Source organism: Callionymus lyra, chromosome 3 (genome assembly GCF_982586985.1).
Source record: "Callionymus lyra chromosome 3, fCalLyr1.hap1.1, whole genome shotgun sequence".
NCBI lineage: Eukaryota > Metazoa > Chordata > Actinopteri > Syngnathiformes > Callionymidae > Callionymus > Callionymus lyra.
The window spans coordinates 39,096,961-39,109,753 of record NC_141820.1 but is presented as its reverse complement, the minus strand read 5'-3'; the positions used below and the strand labels follow the sequence as shown (position 1 = coordinate 39,109,753).

Here is a 12,793-nt window from a genome sequence, read left to right as displayed (position 1 = left end):
GCAAAATTGAAAAAAGACTAAGCACTGTTTCTTTTGGTTAAAATGTGTTTCTTAAATAAAGTTCACTAGTTAATTATCAGTTATATATACACACTGAAAAGTATTGCAGAAAAAAGCCGTTTAAAAAATGATGCGATTATCAGAAAGAAAAAAAAAACTCTTTGCAGTCAATGGAAAATGTGGTGAAGGTTGGCATTTTTGCCCATTTATGTACCTTTCTCAATGACTCTTAGTATATTCAACATATAAGTTTGAACAAAAGTAAATACAGTCCGTGTTACCACAAAATATATATTTAATGCATGAGTGGATGTAATGAGGGATCAACATGGAATTTAAATTACTTTATTAAGCATTTATAAGCAATATTCTGACAAATATGATGGTTATAATGGAAAATAAACTGAAACAAAAACAGCAATCATTGAACTAAGTTGACATCTTTGCTGGAAAGAGTCTAAAAGTCATCCAACAGCCAAAACGCATCACTGCATATATACACAACAATAATCTGAAGGACTGAACTATGGCATGTTTTGAAACTAAAGATAACATGATCATTTACGCCTTATGAGTGCCATCAAGGTGGAGTTCAGTTTATTGATATTGCTCGAGTACTGCGGGCCTCTAGGCATCGTGGGATCCAAGTCACGAGAAGGGCCAGCATTGCGGCACTGAGCCAGCATTGGAATAGGTTGATGGCCATGATCCATGGCATACTCTGGTAATCTTTTAGTCATCCATTGTCGCTCATCTGTATACACATTGGCAGGACTAGCACGTTCTACAAAAGCAGAGAAACAGAAGAACATAAATGTTACAACTTTGACATTTAATGTATAGAGAGATAGAATAGCCATCTAAGAAATCAAACCTTCATAGGCCCATCTGTTCATTGGCTTGTGTACTGTGGTCATTGGTAATCGATAATCAAGGTCCATACTGGCATGTCCACGGTTATCATCTCTCCACCCACTTCTCATATGATCTTCCCTGACGTCTCCAACACCTCTGATGCATCTCTCATATGGGGATTCCTTAGAAGTTCTTGAACCAGGATTTATAGAATTTTCATTCCCTGTTTGGTATTGCTTCAGAAAGCCAAATAGATTTATTTTTAATAACAGCTTTCATGGAAGAACATTAAATAGTTGCATTACTTACAATAGTGTTCTTCATTTTCTTGGCCTTGTATTCATCCAAAATATTCAAGAGTTTGTTCTTGAGGAATGTAGCATCTTCTGCATTCTCGATTTCAACATTATCCTAAAAGTGGACAGAATGGCAGAGCAAGCAGTGCTATTAAAATGCAAACACCTTTGATGTGATGGTAATGTGAGGTTTTGGCATGGTTAAATGAAACTGGCATGAACAGTTTAATATAAAACAATTTTGAGGTCGTAAATTATCAAAAGGTTGATACATTTATATATTGGCCATTTTCCAACAATTGTTAAATTTAGGTTCCTGAATCCCAACTACTGTAACCCAAATTTAACATTCACGGGAAAAGAAAATTTGTTAATATAACTACATTTTTGACTGAAGAGTACAACTCTGTGTCCGATTGTCAAATCTTCATCTAGCACTGACGTTTGATCCAGTCAATTCCAAACAATACAACTACAATCCTCAGCTGAGGTTAAGTGGAGGATCATTCTTACCAGGATATCTAGAACAGCTTCTGGGTTGGCCATTTCTCTTTGGTGAATTCCCAAAGCAGGGTCCTTTATCAAAACAAATAGAAAGAAAGAAAGTAAACACTGACTGGCTGCTAAGAATAACTGCAATTAACTTCACTTTGTACCTCTGCTATGAACGAAGTAGGCTCCGGCCTCCACGGAGCAGGAGCCATAGACTCTAGTTGATATTTTACATCAATTTGACCCTTTCTTTTCCATAAACTATCATCCAACATTGAGGAGTGTTGATGTTGTTGATGTTGTTGTTGTTGTTGTTGTTGTTGTTGGAATTCTGCCCGATTTGGGCTTCTTTCCCTTCTCGTAGGGTCAAGTATCAACTGGGAATATCCGGGCAAAAGTTCTGCCTGGATAGAATCACGCTCCAATATGAAGGGACCAGATGACATTGAGGGATATTCTTGTTGATCTTCTGTCTGGTTTGGATTCCATTTTGAGTACTTTCCAAGAAATCTTTATGGAAAAAAAAAAAAACTTAAATGAAACGATCAGAAAAAACTTAATCTTTCACTTGAGTTCCAAATAAATCTAGCAATTCAAACGTACACTTTCTTTGCCAGGCCTACTTCCTCAGCTGGTGAGACAGAGTAGTCCGCATTCCTCTTTCTGTTCCCCTTGTGGTCTTCCGCTCTTTCCAGAAAGCGCATGAATGGCTCAGGGATGCTAGAGATTGTCCTATTGGTATTCTCCGTCGAAAGAAGGGTTGGGGATTCTGTTCGGCTGAACCCTGGGTTTTCAAATCGATCAGTGGGTGAAGTCAGACTTAACTGGTGATTGTAATCCTTTACTAGGATACGATCGTGTGAATCATGTCTTGTGACAAAATCACTGTTTGGGGCAGGTTTATTTTGTCCTTGCCATTCTTCTCTGGTCGTGTATATGTCTGAAGGTGACCATTTATTTTCTTCATTGCCATTATGCACTGGAGACTTATAGTTGGAGTGTTGATAATCCCTCCCCTGTTTGGTGTTAGAATAAATATGCTGGTGATGGCCAAGATCAGAGTAGGGAACATCTAGGCTGTGTTCTTTAACACTGCGGTGAGGAGACTCATCCCTAAGACTATAACGGGGAAGCACAGGTTTACAAACATTTGGCAATTGTGGCTGCTGAACGATTTGATCATACTGCCCATGAGAATCAGTGTCTAAGAAGTGTCTTTCTGCACTTTCTTTCCTCTCATTTACCCAATCCTCCTGATTGGGGCCATTGTCCTTCTTGCTGGGGCCATGGCCCAGATTACCCTCTCTTTCGTAATTTTGTCTGAGTCCATTAAATCTCTTGGACTGAAAGAATTCAGCACGTGTTCTTTTGGATTTAAATTGAGGAAACGGAGCACTTCCTTTTGGATTCTGTCCTTGTGGCTCTATGAGAATAAATAAAGAAACAACAAATAAGTCATGTGACACGATAAAAATGTAAAGCACTATTTAGGATAGGGCTCATTAAGTTACCTATCCAAGGCTTTGACCAGGGTCAAAAAGCGCTTAAACAATCAAAACAATACTCAATAAAATATATACTTTAAAGGTCAAGATAACACAGAGACAAAGAAGTCAGTAGACTCCTTCAAGCGCAAAGAGAGAGGAAGATCGTTCCAAAGCTTAGGAGCAACAGTCTTTGAGGATTTCTCTCCTCTGGTCCTGAACCGTGTGCGTGGAACCAATGTTTGCTGTAGTCATTAAACTCTAGGTGTTATGCAGTTAATTTAGACATTAGATGCAGTTAGTTTCTGTCGCCGCATAGACATATTAACCACAGCTCAGAGCTCAAAAGCCAGTGAAAATATATTTTAAATAGGCTACAACTTCTCGCCACTCAAACAAACGGTCTATAACATATTTTAGGTGAAAATAACATTGTCTTCTTGCAATTTGAACAGTAACCTTACATTGCAGTCATATTACTAACAGACAGGTCATATCACCTGTACACCAACGGTATACAAACTAGAACACACCGATACCCATAATTGACCAAATGAAAAATAACCCATAATTTGCAATGGTGATAAACTGGCCAACAAACTATTTTTATCACATCCTCACAAAGTTGATTTATTGCACAAGTGTACATACTTGTTGGGGGATGTTGTGTGTTCTTCATATTTCTCGAATTCTTTATTGGCTGAAACATAAATCACATTAATTAATCAATCAATCAATCCTCTCCAAAAGTGTGTAAATAAATAAATTATTGTGACCAACCTTGGGCCAACCTCTTCCTTCCTCTCGTTCAACAATTTCTGCCTTATTTCGTATGAACTTCGCCCCACAGTGTGATTCCAGATCCCAGGTCACCAAGTCAGGCCTTTTGGATTCCTGCAAAATCATGTTTTACATATACTAAAAGACTTATATAGATAACATTTTACACACCAATTTATTATACACTTGTATACTTGTATATACGTATAAATATCAGGCATCCCAGTTAGTTAAATTCGATTTGACGTAATTGTAAACACTAAGAAAATTGCAAGTGAGACAGGTCTGGGGTGGTGACACATTTTTGGTACTTTTTCATTCGCAAAACTATTTTTTATTATCAAAATGTTGCTTATACTGTGAAAGTTATAATACCTTCTTGGTTGACAACCAGGTGAAAAGGTACAAAAGACTAACTTTTCTTTGCACTCACATTTGAAAATACTTGATGCATGTCATGACATTTTTGGGTTTAAAGTCTATATCTGACATGTAAAAGTCACAGCTAAAATATTAATGAAAATTTCCCAAAATTAAAGGCTAAAATGAAGGCGTTAAACAGTACAGAGTAAAACAGTGCTTAAAAAAAAGGGCAGACAGAACGTTGCTCTTAATTTGAGACCTGAGTTTAAGTTTATTTCCTCCTTCTGAATGACATTAAGGGAATTTACCATAAATTAACTAATATTTAAGTGCAGCTCATGACAGGAGAAAGCAAAAAAAAAGTTATGATGACTCAATCACGCGCTGTCGTGTAATGAGAAGATAGAAATGTTGGTATAGCGTGGTCCATTCCATGATTGGCTTGATTAAGAAAAAAAGGACCAAAAAAAAATAAATAAAAAAACACGAGTGATAATTTGGTAATATAAGAGTGAGAATGGCTCTCAAATCGCAGTTTTATACGGAAATAAAAATAAGTGTTTAGCAACGTTTTGAATATTAGCAGAAATACACTAAATATCGGATATCTGGGATCCCCAATATACATTAATACATATGCTCTGATTTGTTTCAAACAATATTTAAATGAAAGGGATTTACTATGTATTTCTTTCTGTGTTTTCTTCCAATCAGGTGGTGGACCATTTCCGGTAGATCCAGCTGTTGTTTACATAGATGACATGAATAGAGGGGCCATGCACTTTTATCAGCATTGCCCTGAGTCAATTGTTGCAATACTCCTAAACCTGAGAAAGAGGCAGATATGATATTAGTGTTTAGAGAGCAAAAACACAAAACATCTTGCAGTGTCATTACCTATGATGGGCTCAACAAGCTGAAGATAGTCCAGATATTGTGAAACATCTTGGAACACAGGCGCCCTCTTTTTTCTGTTCAGGAGCCCTATTAGAAAACACAAAATGTGTTAAGAAAATCTGTTAATTTACATCTTGGGTGGAATCAAATCAATCCATTTGATTGATTTGCAGAAGGATCTAGAATTCCCTTCTTCTAAATTGATTTCTTTAAACCGTGTAGTCCAATCTGGGCTACATCAACGGAAGACCAATGACCCCAAGATCATCACCCCAGTGTGGTTGCTGGTCAAAGGAGGGGAATCAGGTAAGCTGGTGCAGATGTTGTGACTAACCTAGAGCACAACAGTCAAAAGAGGGCATGATCAAGGAATTCCAGGGGTCATTAGCCAACCGAAACACTTCCTCAAATCCTGAGTTACAGCATGGCAAGGTAGTCCCCTCAATGGGGAGGATCAAGGCTCAACAAAGAATTACCTGGAGCAGCCTCCAACATTATCTACAGCTCCAGATGCTGCAGGTCCACCACCACCATCATGAAGGACCCCACCCACCAAACACACACAGTCTCTCACTAATCTTCCGGGAAAGACCATGAATACTAAATATACAGCAAATTTGAAGTTTGCAAAACTTAAGCATGTATCACATTATAATAATAATAAACACTCACCCCATGGCTAATTCAGTAGGCGTTGAACTTAATCATAAAACCCATCCCACAGGGTGTAACATTTTGCCCTTTTAACAAATGTCCGAGACAAGTGTCAGTGGCATGAGTGACGTAAATGGAAAACATGACACACTACACAACTGGCAGCAGTCCAGATATCAGGTGGTGCCCCCACCAAGAGCTCAAGACTATATCAAGACATAAAGGAAATCCTCAGGAAGAAAAAAGGAAACATGAAGGGCTTCTGGATAATGGATTAATATTTAATGTATTCACCCAGGTGGCCTTGATTCCACAGGCCACAAGCAAGACAAGCACTCTAGTCACCAGTTGGTCCCCATGGAAGAAGACTCCGACCTCACTCGTGTAGAAGCCTGGTGCTTCAATTAAACACTCCCACTTCACGGAAAGTAGAATTGGGCCTCGGCTCCACCTCGCGGGCACGCGCAAATGAAGGGTTAGGGCTGGGTGGTAGGGCTCAAACTGAGAATTGGAACTTGGGCTACGAGATCCAATCTTCATGAAATTTATAAAAAAAAAATTGGCATCATTATCCATTTGCCAACAAGGGGAGCTAAACATTCCGGTTAAGCACTGCTGAACCATTCACACTGCTTGAGGTGCCTACTGTAAATACTTACCCTTAGGAACGACCACTATTAACACGGGACAGTGTTTTAGCCAATTCCAAGGGGGTGCTTCGCGTCCAAGGAAACTAAACGAACAGATTAAACAATGACCAGATGCAGGGCTTATTACTTACCTCGGGAAACAAGGTCATCCTCTTTCTGTCAGATGATAAAAGAAAGGCAATGGAAAGTTGGTCAATAAATAATCATCATTTTAACAAATTCATGTTCAATTACTGTCTCATTTACGATATTCACAGAAAAGGCCAATATAAAGCAAGGCTTTGACTGCAACGCATTAAAAAATTTAAGCTTAATAATCAAATCATGCATAAAAACAGCTGAGGTATATGGAATCAGCCCCACACTGTTTTGGCTTTCCCCTAAAAAAAAAAGAAGAAAAAAGCACTAGATGGTGGGAAGATGGTCTCTAGGGACATCTATATATATTGGGTGTGCACAAATACTATGAGGCACAATTTAGGTGGACATCAATGAATGTGAAAATCTCAGCATAAATCCTGCTGGGTTGGGGTGAATACAAAAGGATTTCAGTTCCCATTTAACTATGCATGTCTGGAAAACGTTTCCACATGCCTATTCATGCTGTGAAGTAATTCCAAAGATTCCAAAACATCTGCATATCATGGAAATATGCATAATCTGCTTCTAAGAGCATTTCATAAACTTCTATTGGATACCAATAATAACCTTTCGGGTGTATGGAGATTTTGATGCTCTCAAGAGAGCACCATCTTCGCCCCAAAGCTTCAATGTATAGCAGCACTTAAGGATCAGGTGCATCCATTCTTGAGCCTTGAAATTCACAATAACAGGGATTTCCGCATTTCAAACTCCCCCCAAAATATATGGAAATGGGCAGAAGTTCCAGATCCAAATAGACATATGCCAGTTTCTGTACAAAAGTATGAAGCCAGCTGAATCAATCACTAGAATGCATTCAGAAAAACATTCACCATTTTGTTTTGTTATTTTCAAAAGACACTGAAAATACCTGATGGGGTTATTACCCCTAGTGACCTTACCATGGCGCATTAGTAGGGTGACCTACCTTTGACCGTTACTAATTCCATTGAAAGACCTTGGAAATGAGAGCATCAAGTGAACTGAAGGTCATTTCAGGTCAGTGAATTGGTCAAGTCCAGGAAACCAGTAGGAGATGAGATGCAAAAGAAGCATAAAGAGTCCGAGTATGCACCAGTTTGTCACAATCCTATTAGTTAGTTTAACCCTTGTCCTTATCCCAAATCATTCTTCTAGCTCTCCTTTAGTAACCACTCCACACAAGAATTACACCGGATTTGCACAAAATCCAGTTGCGGTGCGCAGAGGTTCCAGATGGCTTTGTGGCAAATCACACAAATGAGTGATGTGGTTACACACGCCATTAGATCATTGAAAAAAAGCTGCCATTTAGCAACGAAGATAGCCCTGCTTCTTTCTATAGATATATATAAATATATTATTGGCGCGATAAATTCTCGTGTGTCCTGCTGCTCCAAACACTATCGTCTTGGAGTCAAAAAAAACAAAAAACAGGCTTGGACACAACAGGCCTATTTCTAAGCTCCCATTCATGTCGCAAGATCTTAAAAAGGTGGTATCTGAGCAGCTGTCTTTGTTCCTGGATCAGAGCAGCCTCCATTAGAAGTTTCAGACTGGCTTCCGTAAACATCACTCTACGGAGACAGATTTACTGAAAGTGTCCAGCGACATCATGATGTCGGCTGATACGGGTAGATACATGGTTCTGGTTCTCTTGGATCTGTCCTCAGCCTTTGACACAGTTGATCACCAGATCCTGCTGAGAAGACTGAGGGATGAAGTGGGACTGTCTTGGTCCTGGTTACAATGGTTCTCATCATACCTTTCTGGGCACATTTTCAGTGCGACAGCCAATCAAATAAGGTCTGGATGGTGGACCTTTTATGTGGAGTCCCTCAGGGTTTGTTTTTGGTCCTTTATTATTTTGGCTGTACTTGATTCCCCTGAGTAAAATCATTCAGAGATTTCCTGATGTTTCTAACCACATTTGTGATCATGACATTCAGCTCTACTGCTCATTTGATCCAACTGAGCCCCAGAGGCTGAACAGCTTAGTCAGCTGTTTGCTAGAGATCAAACAATGGCTGAGTGAAAACACTTTGCAGCTAAATGTGGAAAGAAACTCTGTTTATTGTGACTGATGATAAGGTTCCAGTGTTGAGTCAGTTATTTTGCGTCTTAGGCCAATCTGTCAAACTAAGCCTCAGAAACTTTTGTGTTGCATTTGGTCAGGCTCCACCTTACATCAGTGATCAGATTCAGCCTTACACCCCAGCTCGGGCTCTTAGGTCTGTGTATCAGAATCGGGCTGATGTTTCTGCGCACATGCTTCCAGACCAGAGGAGAGAAATCCTTCCAAGCCGTTACTCCCAAGCTTGGAAACGACCTTCCTCTCCCTATGCATTTGATGGAGTTGACTGAATCCTTCAAGAAGCATTTTCAGACCTTTTTACTTGTGCAGTCTTTTCTCTTAATTTTCTTGGGGCTGCTGTGTTTGTCTCCATGTTATCTTGGCTTTTTGCATTTATTTTTGTGCATTTTAACTGTGTATTGTTTTCGCTTTGTGACCATGGTCTGAGAAAGGCACTTTACAAATAATGACTTGTACATTTGTCCTTTGGAGGTGGAGACTTCCTGAATGATGACACTGCATGACAACCCTGGATGTTTGACCAATCACAGCTAAGCCTTTTCAGTGGTTGGGGACCAAGCGCATTTTCTAATGTAAAAACCTTAAAGAGTTTTGTGCAAACAGAAATATACCGATGAATACAATTGAGGTCCAAGATCAATTTAAGAGAAACTTGGATCAATACATTAACGGTAGTTGTCCTTTAAACCTCAAAACTCAACTATTCAAAATTGCATTCTCTTAATTGTCTTCACTGTCCTTTCAGTTAATAAAATTGTCTATGAAATGTCTTTGTGTGTCCCAAAAAAGCACTAAATAAATACGATGTTTATTATTTAACTATCCGGGAAGGGATGTTTAATTTCATCTCTCATTTCAGGACAAGCTATTTTAAAGTAAGAAAATCGGCCAACTCGTCACTTTTGTGCAAGACCAGCCAGCTGTCAATTAACACCAATGTTTTGCTATTCAAAAAAACGCTGTATTAAATTAATGAAAAGATTACATTAGCCTCACTGGGTGTTGCTCAGTACGACTTATTACCAATCCAGCAAGGGAATCATACAAAATTGGCAACCAATCCATGGTGAAGCAAGGCTCTCCTTTCAGGAGGGATTTCTCAGTGCACGTTTGTTGGTTAAGTTACGTTTGTGAGTCAGAGGAAAAATGTAATAGACTGATTTCCTCCAAACATCTTCTCAGCTACAGTTCCACAAATACAATTTTCTGGAACAAAAGGCAATCAATATTGAAAGAAAGAGCTAGAAATTCACTGGAAACACTTCAGATTTCAAGACGCATACCTTCAAATGACTTGATGTTGTTAAATGTATCTTGTACAGCGAGTTCCCTTTGATGGACTTGTCACACATCTAAAAAAAAGCACAGGAAAGAAATAAACATGATTGAACATTCTTTAGATCAATTGTCGGTAAAGATAAATGTTCTCTTTGTACAAAAACTGAACCATGTCTACACAGACGCATTTAATACATATATAAATCAGGCGTGATTTAACGCGTGAGAAAAACTATAGGACTATGAATATTAATAACATTTAAAATAATGTTCCATCGACTGTGAATGGCAGTCCCGTTCATGTAAAATAAGTTATAACAAGCAGGGCATGTGTGTTAGTGATTGGTACGTGGATCTCCGACTTACCGTGCACGTTATGAAATCATTCACATCATCGTCCTCGTAAGGAGTTTCAAAGTTGTCCATTGCTGACAACTACTTCATTTTGCGAAATAGTTGTACCCGGAAAAAAGAAAACAATCGCGGTTAGCCTCACATGCTAGCGCTTCGAAGGGTCTGCACATGTACTCACCGTGAAACGGTTGTTGATAGCAATACAAATTTAAAAAAGTCAGAATGTGAACAAATTACAAAAATATATAGACTTTGTGAGCTCTACCTGACTCAAAAACAACTATATGTAAGGATTGTTTGTCTCACTTACCCAATACCTTTCCTGTGCCTAAAACGTACGTTTTCCGGCGCCGATGTACGTCATTTCCGGCACGAATGTGCACATGGTTTAAAATAACATCGCGAGAGTTGTTGGACGGATTTTAAAATTGAAAACATTTTTTTGGATACATTCACACTGTATTATTTGACCGTTTAAAATTATGTTGTTATCATTCAAATAAAATAATAATAATTAAGAAAAAATATTTAGTTTAGTAGTTAAAATTTCATTTACTGATGCAATAAGCCTGATATTTTCCGGAAATCTACGATAACACAAATAAAGTCAAACTAAAGACTAAAAGAGAATTATTTATTTTATCATTATTATGGGTTTTATTTATTTTTATTCTATTTTTTAATTTATATTTCGTGCCTTTGTGTGTGTTTGCATACATCTTTTATCAAGCTTTTATATATTTAAAGTCATTCTTGTGTGTGTTGAATTTGAATATACTTAGTTTTGTATTGATTGTACTTCTTTTGTAACATAAACTACTACTACTAAATTATTTTGATCGCCAAATTGGACTTTTGCGTTGCAAATAATAATTTTGGAAGCATTGAAATGAAGATTTATAATTTGTAATTATGGTGTGAAAATTGTTTATGTAATTATCTTTCTGTCTTGATTACAAGGTGTACACCTTTTTTTTGGCCACATGCATATTGTTAATATCGATTTGAAATCCATATGCATTTGGCCTATAACTCTAAAAAGAAACCCAACACCTAGTCCACATGAGGGAACTAGCTACTAACAGGGGCAGGAGTGGAGCGAAAGTATCTTGACATTCTATTCGATGTTAATCTTTACATCCTTTGCCTTTGAGCTATGTTCTTTTTCTTTAGACTGAGATTGAGTCATCTTGTTCTTTATTTTTATTTTTCTTTGTTCTTGTTCTTGTTCTTACTTTTATCTTTATGAATAATCATCTGTATTGCTGTTTTCTAATTGGAAAAACAATAAATTGAGGAGTACAAGCAAAAAACATGTTTAGTGAAAGCCTGGATCATTTCCGAGGTGAAGTCAACCTTTCCTTAGCTTTCTTCAGCCTCAGGCGTCCATAAAATGGAAGTTGAGATGCATGTTGCATGGCTAAGAACCCACAAGTCTGTAACGAAACCTGATGGCCCCAAAAATCCATCACTGACAACCTAAACTGAAACTTGGCATGCTCATCCAGGCGCTGGAAAACCAGCCTAAGGTGTGACAGAAGAAGGCTGTTAAAGTTAATTAAATTTTCACCATTCGATCTTTTTGCCTATAACTCTAAAAAAGAACCGATTACACTGAAACATAATCCCTACCCTCAGTCGACATGAGGGTGAGTAGAAAATGAGAAAAATGGACACAAGTTTCTTGCAGCGATCCACAGGTATCTGTGTGTGTGAGTACAGGCATCTGTGTGCACCGGAATTCTAGTAAAATGTAGAAAAAACAAGGAACAGAACAGGATCTTATCAGGATCAATTTTCAAATTCTGGTTCAGAGCTATTCATGGTCCGGCTCCTCCTTACATCAGTGATCTGATCTAGCCTTAAACCCCAGCTCGGGCTCTGAGGTCTGTGGATCCGAATCTACTGATGGTTCCTCGCACACAGTTCAGGACCAGAGGAGAGAAATCCTTCCAGGTTGTTGCTCCTAAGCTTTGGAACGATCTTCCTCTCTCTCTGCACTTGATTGAGTCTACTGACTCCTTCAAGAAACATGTTAAGACATTTTTATTTTCTGCAGGCTTTTCCCTGATTTTCTGGGACTCCTGTGTTTGTGTTATCAGTCTTGGCCTTTTAAAGTATATATTTTAACTCTGTATTGTTTTTGATTGTTTACGAACTTTGTAACCCTGGTCTAGAAAGAGTTTAACAAATAACCTCTACTTACTTACTTACTTACTTACTATCTTAGCCCGGTTGTTAAAATAATAAAGCTTGCTGCAGCAACTGCCTTCTTTTTTTTCTGCGTCAAGAGATATTACAGCTTCAGCAGGCAACTGCCTTCTTGAAGTGCACCTGAGATGTTCTATGGGATTTAAGTCAGGTGATTGTGATGGCCTCTCCAGAATCTTCCTTTTGACAGGTACAACGTCTCCCATGTGTCAGCTTTGTCAGTGACTGCAGGACATTTTCATCCGAGAACTCCTGGTTGTGAAT

General features: G+C 38.3%; 1 protein-coding gene across 6 annotated transcripts; it reads right to left on the bottom strand.

The window, feature by feature from the left end:
* Nucleotides 1-331: 331 nt before the first annotated feature.
* On the bottom strand, nucleotides 332-10,678 carry LOC148084923 (uncharacterized). Of its 6 annotated transcripts, none has more exons than XM_087787900.1 (14): nucleotides 10,629-10,678; nucleotides 10,331-10,399; nucleotides 9,970-10,038; nucleotides 6,603-6,627; nucleotides 5,168-5,254; nucleotides 4,952-5,097; nucleotides 3,908-4,021; nucleotides 3,779-3,827; nucleotides 2,247-3,066; nucleotides 1,808-2,153; nucleotides 1,665-1,727; nucleotides 1,165-1,266; nucleotides 875-1,091; nucleotides 332-784 (listed from the first exon to the last, which is right to left on the bottom strand). In XM_087787900.1, the coding sequence occupies exons 2-14, from the start codon at nucleotides 10,388-10,390 to the stop codon at nucleotides 558-560; spliced, it is 2,325 nt and encodes a 774-aa protein (XP_087644026.1). In that variant the 5' UTR covers nucleotides 10,391-10,399; nucleotides 10,629-10,678; the 3' UTR covers nucleotides 332-557. The 6 variants fall into 6 exon arrangements, with proteins under 6 accessions (XP_087644026.1, XP_087644027.1, XP_087644023.1 ...); XM_087787901.1 differs by having other exon boundaries at nucleotides 10,331-10,392; nucleotides 10,629-10,659; XM_087787897.1 differs by having other exon boundaries at nucleotides 10,497-10,635.
* Nucleotides 10,679-12,793: the final 2,115 nt, after the last annotated feature.

What these genes read in the sequence shown, in the direction of transcription:
- LOC148084923 (XM_087787900.1), bottom strand. Translation starts at nt 10,390, where the DNA reads ATGGACAACTTTGAAACTCCTTACGAGGACGATGATGTGAATGATTTC. An exon ending in CACACAACATCCCCCAACAA is followed by an intron (nt 3,067 to 3,778) that starts GTATGTACACTT and finishes TTATTCTCATAG; the next exon opens with AGCCACAAGGACAGAATCCA. An exon ending in AGAAAATGAAGAACACTATT is followed by an intron (nt 1,092 to 1,164) that starts GTAAGTAATGCA and finishes GGCTTTCTGAAG; the next exon opens with CAATACCAAACAGGGAATGA.